At 44.1% G+C, this 18,736-nt stretch overlaps 2 protein-coding genes across 2 annotated transcripts; one reads left to right on the top strand and one right to left on the bottom strand.

Annotated features, from left to right (window-relative positions):
- Positions 1-1,712: 1,712 nt before the first annotated feature.
- Positions 1,713-4,166, bottom strand: LOC311248760 (neurofilament light polypeptide-like; the record flags this gene model as incomplete). Its single annotated transcript, XM_084339589.1, has 4 exons — positions 1,713-1,990; positions 2,095-2,423; positions 2,763-2,887; positions 3,114-4,166. 4 exons carry the CDS (start codon positions 4,164-4,166, stop codon positions 1,713-1,715), a joined length of 1,785 nt encoding a protein of 594 aa, XP_084195715.1.
- A 1,090-nt stretch (positions 4,167-5,256) lies between these two features.
- Positions 5,257-10,468, top strand: LOC311248761 (uncharacterized protein; the record flags this gene model as incomplete). Its single annotated transcript, XM_084339590.1, has 5 exons — positions 5,257-6,285; positions 7,357-7,481; positions 7,696-8,758; positions 8,939-10,228; positions 10,319-10,468. The coding sequence occupies 5 exons, from the start codon at positions 5,257-5,259 to the stop codon at positions 10,466-10,468; spliced, it is 3,657 nt and encodes a 1,218-aa protein (XP_084195716.1).
- Between the last annotated feature and the right edge of the window lie 8,268 nt (positions 10,469-18,736).

Below are 18,736 nucleotides of genomic sequence, written 5' to 3' on the forward strand. Positions count from 1 at the left end.
CGTAACAGAAAGAAGCATTTTGTATAAAAGTATTCTGTACTTCTGAATGACAACTATTAAAGAAACTTGAAACTTGAATTGGCCCAGATTTAATATTTTAGTTAATATATAATGTTTCTGAGTAAGTAAAATAAAATGACATGACCGTCAACCAGGAGATCTAAAGTTAATTTCACTCAATGTTAATTTGCTCAGTTGTAATTTGCTGTACCATACATGTTGTGATGTGGTCTATTTCATTATCTTGGCATTAGTAAGGTAATAAAGGGGTAGTTCAGAATCTTTGATTCCTAGCACTATTTCTTACTCATCGATGATGTTGTCATATAGAATCCTTTCTCAGCACAATCCATGCTGTGTTCCATAATCGATAAACCCAGCTCCTCCTTATTTAACCACAAAACATATGTAAAGTTAATAGGACCATTGTAAAAAGCATTTAATCATACTCATGAACGTATTTTGCTTTAGCTGCACTGTGGTTTTCATTATTTATTCCAGGGCTTTTAGACACCACAGCATGGCCTCATTACTTCAGTGTAATTACCTACAGTAACCAGAGGTGCAGGTGTGGTTACAAATCTCGCAGGTCCAACCATTTTAATTAGTATATTTGTTTCTCTGGCCGAACTAACGTCAACGTTATTAACTTATTAATTCTGCCGCTGCACTTTATTTAAAAACAGCCAATCAAATCCCCATCAATGGAAAATTAACCCGCCCATACCCATGCTGATTGGTCCTTGTGTGAGTGTATGCTTGGGTTCATTCCAGCATTGCCTAAACACCAGCTGATGATTTCACTAATTGGCTCACCTCTTCAACTAACTCACCTGGTGCAATGTGTAGTTTAAATGAAAACTTGGCCCACGATGGAATGAGTTTTCTATCCCTTGCAATACAATTTTTTTTTAACTTTTTAGTACTTAAGTACATTTCAAAGTAGAAAGGTTTTGACTTTTACTCAAGTGTGTTCTTAGCCAGATACTCTGACTTTTACTTGAGTACGATTTTGAGATGGTACCCATACTTTCACTTAAGTATAATTTCTGGGTACTTTTTACACCCCTGGAAATAGGGCTATCCTTTAAATGCATTGTTATAATGTCCCTGTTCTATAGAGTGGCATTATTGGTATTTCTGTAACTTTGGAATCTCTCCTTTGAAATATATGGGGTTCATCCGAGGTAAGCAACAGTTGTGATTGGAGGATCAAGAAAAGAGAGGAGGGTTTGAGATAGGTCTATTCTGACTGATGTCCTATATCTCTCCCTTTCATCTTATATAAAAAATGCCTAAATGTTTTTATTTTACATTAAATATATGTATTGGACCTGTTGACATTACATAATATCACATTGATGAATCTAGTACATTCTTTGATCGAGACTAATTAATCACACACTCTTTTGTGGAATTCAGCAAGTGTTTATTTAACCATCAGAAACCACACACTCACAGTCTCACATAAAGATACAGCACACAATTATTTTCACACGATTACACTGCAGTGATTGTGTAACCATTTTATTGACTACTCTGAAAGTTGGCAAGCAATTAACCTTGATTTGATATAGTAATTGATTCTATTAGACCATGTTGTACTGAGCACTGTGTTAACAAGCACACTTGATAAGGTAAATGCAGGTATTCTACTGTATTTGTAACTGGATGGTCTTGTTGTGACTGGAGGTTGTAGTGAGTCTACCAGCTTACTTCTTACTCTTGGTCTTCTCAGTTTCATCTTTCTTCTTTTCTTCTACAGCAGGCTTTTCACTCTTTACCTCAGGTTGGGCTTCCTTTCCCTCTTCTTCCTTCTCCTTCTCTTTCTCACCCTCGTCTTTGTCGTCACCTCCTTCTTCCTTTTCTTCTCCTTCATCTGCCTCCTCCTTGCCTTCCTCAGTCTCCGCTCCCTCTACTTTGTCCTCCTCTTTCTCTCCTTCGTCTTCAGCTGTTTCTGCATCTCCCTCCTTATCAGCATTGTCACCGCCTGTATCAAAAGAAACAAAGGTAATCTTTTGTTAGTGTCAGACGTCAACAGAGTTATTCAGACCATTTCCTCTTACAAATAAACATGAAGACAGAGGTGCTGACCTTCTTCTCCTTTAGTCTCCTCTCCATCTTCCTTCTCCTCATCGCCTCCCTCCTCCTTCTCCTCCTCTTCCTCCTTTGCCTCCTCCTCCTCCTCTTCCTCAGGTGGGCTGGCCTCCTCCTGCTGTGCCTGGCTTGTGGAGATGAGGTCCTCTGTGTTGAAGGTGGTGCTGAGGAGGTGTGATGACGTCATCAGGTAGGGGGCGCGAGAGCTCAGACTGGTGAAGGGTCGGGTGTAGGAGGGTGTGGCCGACAGGGTGTGGCTGTACATACTGGACATGCCCCCAGCCACTCCCACACTGAAATGAGACTCCTCCCCATCGAGCAGCTGCCTGCAAAGGTGGAGATCATAGGAGAGACAGACGCTGAACACTTAATAAACAGTAGTAGTGGAGTCAAGTTTATTTGTATTGTCCATTATCATGGTAGCGTGTCTCAGTGGGCTTCACAGGCCGACATAGGACCCATCATATCAAGCTTTACATACAGTAACAAAAGAAATTACTGCATTTATTATTAGCTTTGTTGTTAACACTTTATTGTCCTTGAGACAGATTAGAAAAATATTTTATTTTTCCACATTTGATAATGAATGGATTTGAAATGATCTTGAATTAATTAAGCACAAATTGACATGTATTTTTCTCAGTCCTTCATTCCGTGCCTCTTACCTATATGCAGCGATCTCAATCTCCAGGGCCATCTTAACATTGAGAAGGTCCTGATATTCCTTCAGGTAATGGGCCATCTCCTGCTTGGTGCCTGCTAGTTCATTCTCCAGCTGACCAATGGTATCCTATATAGTAGGAATTAGAATGTATAATTTTTTATTGAAAAAAATAACAAAGTACAATAATAATACTTTAGATAAATTACTTTTTTATATTTATTTAGTTATTTGTATGACGATCATGAGAGGTTCCTATTGTACATTCTAAATGCTAATTCCAAACACAGAAAATACACATAAGTCTATTATTAAGCATAAGCATAAGTCATGCACCTGCAGTACCACTACTGACCTGCATGTCGATGACCTCGGCACTCTGCTTGTCTTCTACATCATGTAGCTGTTTCTCCAGAGACTCGTTGAGACCTCTGCAAGCATCGATCTCCAGGAGACAGGACTGAAGCTGACGCCGGAATTCTCCAGCCTCATCCTTGGATCTTTTAACAGTGTCAGTGTGCTGGGCAACACTCTCTGTCAGGGAACCCACCTTCCCTCTGAACCACTCTTCAGCAGACTGCATGTTACTGGCTGCCAGCCTCTCATATTGGGACCGGATGTCCTTCAGAGCCCCAGAGAGGTCTGGTGCAGTGGCCTTAGTCTCCACCGCCACCTGAGCCCCCAGCTTAACATGGGCCTGGAGCTCCACCACCTCCCCCTCATGGATCCTCTTGAGGAACGTCAGCTCGTCCAGCAGACTCTCCACCCTCTTCTCCGTCTCAGCCCTGGCTAAGGCAGCATCGTCTGCCCCAAGTCGGCGCTCCATCAGCCGGCCCTCTGCCTCCTCGCGAGTCAGTATCTCTTCCTCATAATGGGCCTGCAAGGTGCTGAGAGTCTGCTCCACGTGCTCCCTCTGTCCTAGGGCTGCCTGCTGCTCAGCCCTGGCCTCATCCACAGCGCCCCTCAGGGCCCGAGCCTCCTGCTCGTACAGCGCCCGCAGGCAGGATGGCTCAGTGTGCCTCTGCCTGAGCATCAGGAGTTCTGCCTCCAGGGCCCGGTTCCGATGTTCCAGGTCCCGCACACGCTCAATGAATCCGGCGAAGCGGTCATTGAGGCCCTGCAGCTGGGCACGCTCTTGGGTACGCACGGTGCGGAACTCAGAGCTGATCTGGGCCGCCTGGCTGAGCTGCAGCTCCACGGAGGAGGAGGAGGCCCGTGAGGAGGAGGAGGAGAGCAGCGCCCGGCCGGGAGAGGAGTACTGCAGACGGGAGGAGGAGAGGGGGGAGGTGTGGGAGGAGTAGACAGAGTGGGACCTCCCCATGGTCCCCACAGCTCGGGGGGTGGCCTCTACATTCCATCGTCGGTATGAGGAGGTGGCATAGTAGGGGTCATAACTGATGCTGCTCATGGCTGTGTGTGATGTGAGGATAGGCTGCTCTCCTTCTCCTCTCTGTCTGGATGTAAAGTTGTGTGAGGGGCTCAAGTTGAAGCCAGAACTGCTCACTGCTGCAGAGGCTCCTGCTTATATAGGAGGAGGAGGAACTCTGACGCAAGTGTTTTATCCAAACACTGACAATGCAGGATCAATAGGCCTACCCTGCAACAGAGAGAGTGAAAGAGTGAGAGAGAGAGAGAGAGAGAGAGAGAGAGAGAGAGAGAGAGAGAGAGAGAGAGAGAGAGAGAGAGAGAGAGAGAGAGAGAGAGAGAGAGAGAGAGAGAGAGAGAGAGAGAGAAAGGGAGAGAGAGATGGGTGCGGGTGAGGGAGAGGCAAAGAGAGAAACATGGAGAGTGACAGAGAAGAGGTGAGTGGGTTCACTACGCCCCACTTGCATTTATCTGTCAAACATGTTTAGCAGGCTCAAGATTCAAAATGTAGTTTATTGTCATTTCTATGTACTTCCATACATAGAAAAAAAATTGAATACTGTTCCTCCAAGTGCAGTGAAACAAGAAAGGTTCAGAAAAAAGAAAACAAATTGTCTATGCACATAACATCTAAAATATCTAAAAACCATTTAGGATGAAGTATGAAAGCCATATACTGTAGGTTGACATATAAAACAGTGAATGAAGGATTAAATCAAAAAGTTAGCAGCACAGTTAATTAAAGTGTGTTGGTGAGAAAGTGGGAGGTCATAGTCTGTTCATAATCCTGACCATCTGTGGGTAGAAACTGTCGCATCCTGCTGGAATTGGCACAAGCTGTTGACGTATAGGTGCAGATACAGCTCTTCATAGGAGTGTGGGAGCATCTGAGGTGCTGAGTCACGCCCCTCCCCTTCGTTCAATCAATGGGCCAGACAACACTGCTCCTTCTTGCCGTGCTAGCGTTGGATCCTCAGATATATAAAGGAGAGACGGTAGCTATAGAGGTACAGTCGCTGTGAGAGCCATACACCCTGCACCTGCACACATACACTAACGCATAACACTCATTATACATCCACACACTCATCCACCTCCAGCACCTTCCCCCTCATCCCCCATAGTCTGACCAGATGAGCTACCCGGTGGACACCATAGGGAGCCCCTTTAGGAGAACCATGGATAGTAGGACGACCGGTTACGGCTACGGCCGCTCCAGCGGCACCCCCTCCAGCGGATTCCGATCTCAGTCCTGGTCCCGGACAAGCCCTGGCTCCACGATGACCACGCCTTACAAGAGGAGCGTGAACGTGCCCGTGTCCCGTGCCTACAGCTCCACGATGCTTAGCTCTGTAGACAGTGTTGTTGACAGGCACTCCAACGAAAAAGAGCAGCTCCACGGGCTTAACGACCGCTTCGCCGGTTACATTGACAAGGTGCACTACCTGGAGCAGCAGAACCAGCAGATTGAGGCAGAGATTGAGGCGCTGCGGCAGAAGCAGGTGTCTCGGACCCAGCTGGGTGATCTCTATGACCAGGAGCTGGAGGAGCTGCGCTCCATGTTGGAGCAGATCCACCACGAGAAGACGCAGATACAGCTCGACATCGATCACATTGAGCAGGACACCCAGCGGCTTAGGGACCGCTTCGACGTGGAAGCCCGCATCCGGGAAGATACAGAGGCCATCATCCGTGTCCTGGGGAAGGAAATGGGCGACTCTGAGTTGGTGAAGTCCGAGATGGAGAAGAAAGTTAATTCGCTGCAGGACGAGATCGCCTTCATCCGCAATAACCACGAGGAGGAGGTGAGCGACCTCCTTGCCCAGGTGCAGGCGTCACAGGTGACCATGGAGAGGAAAGACTTCCAGAAGGCAGATATCACAGAGGCACTCCGGGAGATCCGTTCTCAGCTGGAGGGATACTCCAACCAGAACCTGCAGCAGGCGGAGAACCAGTTCCTGTGCCGCTACACCAAGCTCACGGAGGCTGCAGAGCAAAATAAAGATGCCATCAAGTCCGCCCGTGATGAGATAACAGACTACCGTCGCCAGCTCCAATCAAAGACGGTGGAGTTGGAGTCTGTCCGCGGGACCAGGGAGTCGCTGGAGAGGCAGCTGGATGACATCGAGGACCGACACAACAACGACCTGTCCAGCTTGCAGGTAGGAGAACAATTTAGAGATATTTTACAAGGTGAATGGAGTGTTGATATTTTTTGTTATCATAGCTTATATATAGTAATAACTAGTATTAGTAATATCAACAATGATACTAACCTACTACTACTACTACTACTACTACTAGTAGTAGTAATAATAACAATAATGATAATAAAAGAACAAGAACAATAAGAAAAATAGGAGCAGTAGCTGTGAATGTGAGGAACAAAAATTGTAAAGTGCTTTTGGATAAACGTGCTATATAAATGCATGATTTACAATTTTTTATTTGACCATTTAGTAATAATAGTAATACTTTATTAAATGTTCTCTTTAGTTTTCTCCAAGGCAGACATATTTCTGTCTAGATTGCTTTTTTTATTAATCATAATCCATATAGAAACTTCTTCAATTGTTTCACATTGACAATGATATTGACACAGTTTTTATTTGCTAACAGAAATGTGCAAACCTGCATGCAAATGTGTATTATTTCATTTATACAAATATAAGAAAAATATAAAATTAAATGTAAATTATTACCCCACTCAGGTCAGTGAGTCAGAAGACTGGATACAATTTATTTTAACATCATGTGGCCATACTTTTTAATACCATCCTGTCTCTGTCACCCTATTCTGTTCTCCTGCTCTGTTCTCCTCATCTGTTCTCCTTCTCTGTTCTCCTTCTCTGTTCTCCTCATCTGTTCTTCTTCTCTGTTCTCCTGCTCTGTTATCCTCCTCTCTTCTCCTGCTCTGTTCTCCTTATCTGTTCTCCTCATCTGTTCTCCTGCTCTGTTCTCCTGCTCTGTTCTCCTCCTCTCTTCTCCTGCTCTGTTCTCCTGCTCTGTTATCCTCCTCTCTTCTCCTGCTCTGTTATCCTCCTCTGTTCTCCTGCTCTGTTCTCCTGCTCTGTTCTCCTCCTCTGTTCTTCTCTGTTCTCCTTCTCTGTTCTCCTGCTCTGTTCTCCTCCTCTGTTCTCCTGCTCTGTTCTCCTCCTCTGTTCTCCTGCTCTGTTCTCCTTCTGTGTTCTCCTTCTCTGCTCACTAACGCATCACGCTTGGTGTTTCCCCAGGAGACCATTCACCAGCTGGACAATGAGCTCAAGGGCACCAAGTGGGAGATGGCGCGTCATCTTCGTGAGTACCAGGACCTGCTCAACGTCAAGATGGCCTTGGACATCGAGATTGCAGCATACAGGTATACAGGTCTCAGACCAGCACTTATACCTCTCTGACAGTTGAAGCTCACTCAATTATTTTGATTTGACTTTCAACATTTGTATTATCGTCATGTGGACGTAACCATGACATTTTAAAGGCATTTTAGAGCCAATCGCACGTTAATGTATTTTAAATGTAAAGGTTGTTGGGGGGATGATTGTATATGACTTGTATTTTTGTTTTCCCATCAGGAATCTCCTAGAAGGAGAGGAAACTCACTTCAACACGTCCCCTTACCGCCAGGCCGTCACCTCCATGGTCCATAAGTATGAGCCGCCCAAACTGAAGGTCCAGCACAAGTTTGTGGAGGAGATCGAGGAGACCACAGTGGAGGACGACACGGATAACCTGGATGAGGCCCTGGCAGAGATAGCACAAGAGCTGTCTGCCAAACTGGGAGGTGGAGGAGATGGGGGAGAGGAGGAAGGTGAGGGAGATGATGCAGGCGGTGATGAGGAAGAGGGAGAATGTGGTGAGGAAGGAGAGGAAGGTGAGCGAGAAAGAGAGGGCAGAGATGACAGAGACAATTATGAAGATGAAGTGGGAGGCAAGGAAGGAGAGGAAGAGGAAGTAGAGGATGCAGAAGTTGAGGAAACTGTGTTATGCTCCAAGGCCCCAGAGTCAAAGGCCTCTCCTGACAAAGAGAAGGCAGGAGACAAAGAGGGCAGTGGAGGAGAAGAAGAGGCAGCAGGAGAGGAGGATGAAGAGGAGGGTGGGGATAAGGATGAAGATGCAGAAATTCAGCTCTTATCTGCTAAGTCTGAATCTCCCAAGCCCGGATCTCCTACATCTGAATCTCCCAAGCCCGAATCTCCTAAGTCTGAATCTCCTAAGATCGTATCTCCTAAGTCTGCATCTCCCAAGCTTGTATCTCCTAAGTCTGAATCTCCCATGCCCGGATCTCCTACATCTGAATCTCGCAAGCCCGGATCTTCTAAGTCTGAATCTCCTAAGATCGGATCTCCTAAATCTGAATCTCCCAAGCTTGTATCTCCTATGTCTGAATCTCCCATGGTTGTATCTCCTAAGTCTGAATCTCCCAAGCTTGTATCTCCTACGTCTGAATCTCCCATGCCCGGATCTCCAAAGTCTGATTCCCACAAGCTCGGATCTCCTAAATCTGAATCTCCCAAGCCAGGTTCTCCTAAATCTGAATCTCCTAAGATCGGATCTCCTAAGTCTGAATCTCCCAAGCTTGTATCTCCTAAGTCTGAATCTCCCATGCCCGGATCTCCTAAGTCTGATTCTCCCAAGCTTGTAGCTCCTACATCTGAATATCCCAAGCTCAGATCTCCTATTTCTGAATCTCCCAAGACCGGATCTCCTAAGTCTGAATCTCCAAAGCTTGGATCTCCTAAATCTGAATCTCCGAAGCCTGGATCTCCTATGTCTGAGTCATCTAAGGCTGGTTCTCCGAAGTCTGATTCTCCCAAGCCTGGATCTCGTACATCTGAATCTCCTAATCTTGGATCTCCTAAGTCTGAATCTCCCAAGCCTGGATCTCCTAAGTCTGAATCTCCAAAGCTCGGATCTCTTATGTCTGAGTCATCTAAGGCTGGTTCTCCTAAGTCTGAATCTCCCAAGCTTGTATCTCCTAAGTCTGAATCTCCCATGCCCGGATCTCCTAAGTCTGATTCTCCTATGCCCGGATCTCCTAAATCTGAATCTCCTAAGCTCGAATCTCCTAAGTCTGAATCTCCCAAGACCGGATCTCCTAAGTCTGAATCTCCTATGATCGGATCTCCTAAGTCTGAATCTCCCAAGCCCGGATCTACTACGTCTGAATCTCCCAAGCCTGGGTCTCCTATGTCTGAATCATCTAAGGCTGGTTCTCCCAAGTCTGAATCTCCCAAGCTCGGATCCCCTAAGTCTGATTCTCCCAAGCTTGGATCTCCTAAGTCTGAATCTCCTAAGCCCGGATCTCCTAAGTCTGAATCTCCTAAGCTTGGATCTCCTAAGTCTGAATCTCCCAAGCCCGGATCTCCTACGTGTGAATCACCAAAGCTTGTATCTCCTAAGTCTGAATCTCTCAAGCCCGGATCTCCTACATCTGAATCTCCCAAGCCTGGATCTTCTAAGTCTGAATCTCCTAAGATCGGATCTCCTATGTCTGAATCTCCCAAGCGTGTATCTCCTAAGTCTGAATCTCCCATGCCCGGATCTCCTAAATCTGAATCTCCCAAGCCAGGTTCTCCTAAGTCTGAATCTCCCAAGCTCAGATCTCCTATTTCTGAATCTCCCAAGACCAGATCTCCTAAGTCTGAATCTCCCAAGCCCGGATCTCCTACATCTGAATCTCCTAATCTTGGATCTCCTAAGTCTGAATCTCCTAAGCTTGGAACTCCTAAGTCTGAATCTCCCAAGCCTGGATCTCCTATGTCTGAGTCATATAAGGCTGGTTTTCCCAAGTCTGAATCTCCCAAGCTCGGATCCCCTAAGTCTGAATCTCATAAGATCGGATCTCCTAAGTCTGAATCTCCCATGCCTGGATCTGCTAAGTCTGATTCTCCCAAGCTTGTATCTCCTACGTCTGAATCTCCCATGCCCGGATCTCCTACATCTGAATCTCCCAAGCCCGGATCTTCTAAGTCTGAATCTCCTATGGCCGGTTCTCCCAAGTCTGAATCTCCCCAAATCGGATCTCCTAAGTCTGAATCTCCTAAGCTCGGATCTCCTAAGTCTGAATCTCCCAAGCCTGGATCTCCTATGTCTGAGTCATATAAGGCTGGTTCTCCCAAGTCTGAATCTCCCAAGCCCGGATCCCCTAAGTCTGAATCTCCTAAGATCTGATCTCCTAAGTCTGAATCTCATAAGCTCGGATCTCCTAAATCTGAATCTCCCAAGCATGTAACCAAATCTGTCACTGAGACACTGAAGGAAGTGGAAGACGTCGTACAGGAGAAGATGGTCTCCAGCAAGAAGCCAGAGAAGCACTCTATCAAGCAGGTGACAGAGACAGAGTGAGCACGCTTCAGCCAACCAACCCAGAGAAGGATGAAGAGGAGGGAGGGGCAGAGGAAGAAACAATGATAAGCAATCAAACCAGAACTACAGTAACATATGTTGATCATAATGTAATGTACAGTCTCACATATGCCAGTCAGCCACTGTATTCCTCTACTGCGCTATAAAGTAGCTATTTTGGTCCTTGCGGGTATCCATACATGTGTGTATATGACTTCTGCACATCTGCAATAAAGTTATCTCCCTGCCCCGCCAAGTACGTTGTGGACGTGTGTCTTTTGCTCCTGCAGTCTAACTCGACAAAAGTATATTACCATATACCTAACAAGTATGTAGCTAGACATCCGTGTCATAAATATGAACAGTGCAACAACATAACAAACCAATCATAAAGCTAGAGTGATGTAATAAAGATCTAAAGACCACTGTCAAACATACATAACATAACATACACAACTAAGTATACAAAGAAGCCCAAATTATGCGAAGTAAAACAATTAATTCTAATAATAATGATAATAATAATAAAAATATATAAATGCATGTTGAGTGAAAGCTTTAAACGGGAACTATCTTATAAATGGCCTTTTTCAGTGTTTAGCATTGTTTCCTAGCTATGTGGACTTATATTAATATGATCTATGTCTCTAATTCTCATATTGGCGCATTCTTCCAATTCTCCTCTCACAATATTCACCCTCACTGAACTGAGTCATCTGAAAATGTGCTGATTTGTGATGTCAGAGAGACTCAGCTGCATGATAATCTGCTGAGACTCACACACACTCCACACAGTTCCCACCGTGGTTGGAGCCCAGGCTCAAAACGGCTTAAGATCTTGAGGTAGAAAAATGCTGTTTTTGAGTAGTTGATTAGAAATACAAAACAATGAATTAAAAAAAAATAGAAAATTAGAGAGGTGTTCCATAAACTCTGTGGTATAATATGTCCTCATGTAAATATATCCCCCTCCCCTGTGTTCCCTTTACCTGTGCCCCCCCCCCCTCTCTGTGGAATAAGACACCCCCCTCCCCTGTGTCCCCCAAACCTGTACCCCCTCCCCCCCATCTGACCTATCAAATGGGACCACACACCCCCTTTGTTGAACTATAAAGGGCTCCTCCCGACCACAATCGAGGTCTTACCTGGGTAATTTCAGCTGATCACCTGGGGCGAGAGCCTCAGCCATTCTCTCTATGTATTCTATCTGTTTGGTTAATAAACCTTGTTATTATCCAAGCCTCGGTTGACTGAGACATTCTTCATCAGGATATCTACAAATATCCCACAATTGGCGTCTACGAACTTGTGACAGACTTTTTGCGTCCTCCCGGCATGCTGTATCGTTTCATCTATACAGAGAAAAGTGAGTATATAGACTGGTCGACCAAAAATGTATGGAAAGGAATTGAAACCTTCCCGCTTTTCTCTGTGCCAGGTGAATATTACAGAATGTTGTCAAATATTGAGATCATGGCTGAGTAAGGATAATGTGCATTAATATATCTGATCTGTATTGAGAATCGTTACCAGGGCGCGCGTGCACCTGGGTCCTTTATCAGGCGGTTCTGAGAGGATGGGTTATAGTGCTATTCCCAAAAGTTTAGGCACAAAGGTTGAAGTGCTATTCCAGGTCGAGTCGGAGCCGACCAAAAGCTAAGGCACACAATACAGGTTGTTGGATTGCTACCCCAAGTCTAATTCAGACTAAAATATAGGCAACAAGGCAAGAAACGTGGGCTTATTAGATGTGATATCCTTGAAAACGCTACTCTGTTAAAAAAACGTTCTGTGATTCCTTTGCAAAGAGGCGGGAAGTTAGGACCGAGAAGCTGATGGAATCATAATTAGAAATTACCAGAGTAGCGTCATAATATTCATTGTTTCAACCTCAAACTAAGCTCACAATCTCTTCCATTTCCTGAAAACGATGTATTTTGGATTAAATTAACCAATTGATCAATACAGATAGCGGGAAGATGATCACGCGATGTCCTAGTTAGTACATGATTACGCGATGTCCCGGGAGTACGTAAATGTACATTAAACGGGACATCAGTCGCGGAAAGTACATTAAACAGGACGTTAGTCACGGGTTAAGAGGCCGAGAGTATGATTAAAAGGTATATATAATCTAATATATCGCTGGTAAATTTCGAAGTCAGGTTCGGTCGTTATGATTTTAATAACGATGTGTAGTTATATATCAAGGGTATGAATGCCTTGTCGCAACAGATGTTGGCCGACTAAACGTACAGCGATCCAATACAGTCAGATATACACACACGTTAACTTATATGTATTAATGTTTGTTTGTCTGTTTTAAGTCTCGTTTGTATGTGCACAAGTATTATAGGACCCGTCGCGTTGCTTTATTGAGTCAAGAACCGGCTGCGGATAGCGCGACGAGCATTGAGAGACGAGTTACCGTTATACAAAGAATAACATTGAAGTGCAGTTCACGGGAACAAACTAGGATAGTAATTTCCGGATTCCGCAGAACACCGGCCCACGGGAACGGCCATTTGGGGAAGTATAGTTTTATCGTTTCACTTTGTTTACGTTTCACATATGCACAGGCGCGTTCATTCGGTAACAAAACGCTGGTATAGGAATTCCAGGCTATTGAGAGCTCGTGGGAAAAATACTGTATGAATTGCAAAGCGTTATTTCCGAGGCGAATGAGAACACACGAACGTCGCATGGAGCAATGACGTGACGCTATGCGCGCCGTTAAGTTATGATTTTATATTAAACTATCCATAGGCAAACGTAAAGTTTAATATGCCCAAGGCCGAAGGTATATGAAATCCACGTGTAGTATATGTTTTATTTGTATATGTATGTGCGCGCTGCTATTGGAAAGTGTTGAGTTGCGGTGGCGAGATGCAGAAGAGTGTTTCCAGGATTACATTATCCCAGACCACCGGAGAAACGAACCGAACATTGCATTAACGACACGTAACGTGCTACAGCCTCAGGAACCGACGTCAACACAAACAGCTTTCCCCGGTGAGTATGAAAATCATAAATATAGATGCTTTGATTGATTGATTGAAAACTTTATTAACAGATTGCAGAATAGGTACAATACAGCACAGCTCAACACACAATTGTTAAGGGGATGCAGACCAGAGAGAGACTTTAGTCTTGTTTACATCAGGGTCCCCCATTTTCAATACCAGATTTGTTTACATCAGGGTCCCCCAGTTTCAATTTATCAGAACATATTATGACATACATGACAGACAGATAGTCAGTACTGCTACATCTATACATTTATGACATACCAGATTTGCAAATTCAGTACTTTTTGTGATACAAAAGGAGTCAAGAAAAGGGAGTCATTTGACGTAGAAACTGTACATATACACAACTATCAGTTAAAGCAAATTACAACTATCTCAGATCACTTGAGTGTTTATGTTGCTTTAATTTACACATTATAAGTCACATAAAGCTAATTACAATGTCTGTTTCAGAATTATAATACATCTGTGGGCGTACCTTGTAGTCCACATAAACAGCGTTAGATTAGGCTTTATAAGCTTTTAATGTTAAAAAACTTGGGCACAAACAACATAGATCATGTTTAAAAGTAAGATGTTTAGGTTATATTCACTTGAGTTAATGTGTTTATCTAAAGAACCAATGAAAGATAACTAGCCCTTTCCATTGTAAGACATTTTTAAACATGATTCAAAATGTGTGGTTCCACATTCATATGATGCTTGTGTACATATGCGATATGATTGATAAATGATAACACTATCATTACATCCAAGAACGGGATGGATGAGATCTAGCTAATGTTTGTTGAGCACACAGACAGTCAAAGAGGATTCACCCAGGTCTTAGAAAAGAGTGGAAAATTAACATGTGTTTGTATTTACAGATCTGGCTCTGAGGCAAGATGCAAAACAGTGAATGACTACACCCAAATTGTATCACAAAAGACAGAAAATCCAACAATTTGCATGTCAACCGAGAGACAGTGCAGAGCTGAGAGACAATCGATTGACCATTTGGAACAAATCTACATCCAAAACACCCACATGTAAATTTCTTCAGAGTGGGCACTTGGGAGACAAAGCAATGCAAATGCCTAGACTCGTGACCACAGACTTGATGAACTCACCTGGCGGTGGATGGCAACAGAGAACCACTTAATTAACATGAATTAGACACCGGTGATGAATTTGCAGTTATGAAAATCTACCTAACTCCCATACTAACAATAACTAACCAGTCGTTTTCATCATCTCTTTTCAAAAGGCACATGAATTAGAGAAGTGCCCGAGATGAAAGATTAATGATGAAAACAACTACTTACAATCCCCTCCTTCTATTCTCTGTTTATAACCAATAACATGCATGACTATTCCTTAGACTATTCTTTTAACAACTAATACTTTCCATGACTGCAAAATTATCAACCACCAAAATTGCAGCACAATTATCTAAATGTACAAGATATCAACAACATTGATCATTTAGCTGACACTTTTATCCAAAGCGACTCACAGGTTCTGTACGACAGGACATCAGGCAAGGCACACCTCTATCAGCTGAGTAACAATGGTCATCAAAGTGTTGAGTGCTACAGTGTAGGTTAGTTTATTAGGACAAATGCATGACAGTAAGGTTAGTCAAAGCGTAGATGACAAAACGAATGATTGTTTTTCATGCAAAATTAACTGGCTACCTAGATTTTATGTTTTTTCCCCATGCTATGCTATGATGAGCCACACTGAGATGTGAAGAACAACCGAGAAGTCATGGCGAGGTAAGTATCTTGAAGAAGCACACCATCGTACGCGGCCTGAGGTAAGATCAACTTCAATTTAAGACCATCAGAATATGAAGACAAGGAGCTATTTTATCTGATTCAAAACTTTGGCCATTCATTTACAAATTTTATTTAAAGCCTAATGCTGTAAGATCTAGTTAGATACAAAATCTGATAAAATTGTAGTGAATGTGACCTTCTTGACGTAAGGAATCACTGCTAATGCAATTGGCTTGCATTTCCTATTGTCAATTAAGTGATTTTATTTACAATGAATTGAATAAATCCCAAAATGATTTTCCACTTTAGCAGAAAGGCGTTGAATCATTTATGTGAGGAGTTTTCTAAGGCAGTGTTTATCACCCTCAGATCACGAATTGGTGAGAGGACAGGACGAGTGAGACGACGCGTGACCTGAACCACGAAGCTGCGGACACAACCAGAGGCGACGACAACAACCGTGGGAGAACCATCCAACCCAGCCCACAGACATCCCCAAGAAAGTGGAGCAGGGGACCACGAAGGAGACTGACCAAGGAGACACTGACGAAGAGGAGAGCAACCTTTTGACGGCCTCCACCCCGGCACTGCAGACCACGACAGACCGAGATCAAGACGGAGTCTAACGTGGCTCTGTCGGACCACGGCGGGGAGCTGATCGTGGAGTCGGACAGCGGGATGGTGATCCACGAGACCCACGGCCTGGAGTGCAGCGAGTGCGGCGAGATCTTTGGCAGCATCGCCGACCTCCACCAGCACTTTGAGATCCACAAGGACATCAACCCGTACATCTGGGTCCACTGTGGCGAGAGCTTCGCCGTGGAGGCCAGCCTAAAGCAGCACATGAAAATCCACACGAAAGAAAAGGCGTACGCCCCCACCGGGGTCGAGATGGTCGGCAAGGGCGTCATCGACGCCTTCAACCTCAAGTCTCACCAGATGCCGGAGAAGCCCCATCAGTGCTCCGAGTGTAGCAAGAGCTTCGCGGCGGCCATCTCTCTCAGAGAACACATGAAGATGCACTCGGATGACAAGCCGTACAAGTGCACCCAGTGTAGGAAGAGCTTTGTACGCAGGAGGCATCTGAAGAAGCACCAGGAGCTCCACACGCGCGAGAAGCCGTACACCTGTGGCCAGTGCAGTAAAGGCTTCACCACATCCTCCAACCTGAAGCAGCACCAGAAGACCCACGGCGCGGGGGCCGGGGACAAGCCCCGTCGTAAAGGCTTCGCCACCGCGTCCAGCCCCAAGCAACACCAGAAGACCCACGCCGTGGGGGTAGTAGGGGACAAGCCCCATCGATGCACACAGTGTGCGAAGTGCTTTGCAACCGCGGCTAACTTGAAGGAGCACCAGAGGGGGGTCCACTCGGGAGAGAAGCCGTACAAATGCAACATGTGCCGGAAGAGTTTCGTTCGCAAGCGCCACCTGAAGAAGCAAACCCATCACCTGCAAACGGGAACTGAAGTCCCCGACCATCAAGGTGGATTCCCATGACAAGATTGTCATCCGTGTGAGAAAGAGCGTCCTACTGACTAGCCACTACACCGGCGGGCCCTCGCCCTCCATCAAGTGGTACCGCAATGACGAGGAGAGGACAGCGAAACCAGCACAACACATTCAAAAACGCCCTGACCACCATGTCTCTGGGCCTGATGGGGGCCAAGCGTGAGCACAGTGGCAGACATGTGGTGGTGATGGAGAGCAGCGCAGACAAGTGACCCTTGACAGGGAATGGACGGCGACCAGTGAATATTCCCGACTGCATCGTCAAGAAGAGACACATAGCAAATGAGACCTGTGGACCAAGAGACTTCTGAATACACATTGTCCAAAATTGTTATGTATTTATTTACTTTTTACTGTCTTACTGCCACACGACAGGCTCACAGAAACATCAACTGAATGTACGATACGTTCAACACACAGCAGGTCACCACAGAAGGACACATCCCTGGCAGAGAACAGATGGTCAACAGCGACGCAGCAACTGTCAGATTCACAAACAAGAGATGTTTCACAAAGTTCATATGTATCAAGAAAATTATGAACTAAGAATATGATGAAATACAACCAATAAGATTGCAATAACCAATTTATAATAACAATAAGGAATGATCACAGAGTCACATTGAAAATTATATTGTTAACAGGGCAGAACCAGTTGGATTGTTCCAAGACACCAAGTTTGTTTTGACCATTGATAGTATGCACCACAGAACAATGCATAACGATTATCATAATCACCTTTTATATTAACCACTAGGTTAACGGTTTTCAATTTTATTTTAACACATTAGCCACTAAGGTAATGTCTATTGTATGTATTTATTTAATTTTTATGTGTTACTGTTTGGCCCTGCCACACGACCGACAGAGAACACCTTGTCAACAACGACGCAACATCATTCAGATTAATACCTTCACAAGCAGGAAACTTTTCACACAATTGTATGTATCTGCAAAACGATGAACTGGGGATGTGATGAAAAGAAATCAATGAGAAAGCATTAACAATGGTTAGTAATAATGAGCTAAAATGTATTGCTGAAGGAAGAAGTGACCACATGATCACATTACATCACATTTGAATTACTTAGGGTACAAAATTGTATTGTCAGACAAGAAAGAATCAGTTGTTTTATTCTCTCATAGAAGAGGACATGTAACGTTGTTTTGCACCTGTATGGTGAACCATTGATAGTATATGCACTAGAATTACATACAGAAGCGATGCATAAGACGTTTTATCTCCTCATTTATAGAGAAGAAATGGAGAAAATTGCCTGATTCTAAGTAAAGACCAACAAAACTGAGGCAATCACAGATGAAAGTGACACTCAAACTCAGGGTAAATACAACTGGTTCCTAAGTAATTTCATCAAGAATCATCATAAAACGTGCAAAAATATATATATATATTTTTGAACAGTTTCCCATAATCAATCATGTTAGTTTTATTAACCACCAGGTTAACGGTTGTTAAAATGTTTTTGTACACATCAGCCTTATGTGTAAATCCTATTCCTAATAATTATGCAAACAATTTTGTTTTTTCACCCTGTGCACTCTGACCACACAGACAGTGCATGTATTTAATTGGTTTATTACAATGCCTGTATGCACAACGATCACATTAGCTCCCCAGAGTCACGACATGAACGACTGAAGGTATGCCAAGATATTTGCACAGCGATAGCTTCAAATGATTATGTTAATTGTTGTTTGATATCAGAGATGAGGACCACTCATTGATATAGGTATTTTGAGCGATTAATAAAAGAAAAGGGTGATATCTATTCCCACATCTCTGATATCAAAATAACACAGACCGCAGTCCAGTCGATCATGTCATGAATCATGTATGTAAATAATTCTATTAATCATGTATGTAAATAATTCTATTTTAAACTATTATCCCCACTTTTACCTGTTCCAAACAATCCTGGTATATTATACATTAATCTCACCCACATTAT

Source organism: Notolepis coatsorum (genome assembly GCF_963971535.1).
Source record: "Notolepis coatsorum genome assembly, contig: SCAFFOLD_1135, whole genome shotgun sequence".
Classification (NCBI taxonomy): domain Eukaryota; kingdom Metazoa; phylum Chordata; class Actinopteri; order Aulopiformes; family Paralepididae; genus Notolepis; species Notolepis coatsorum.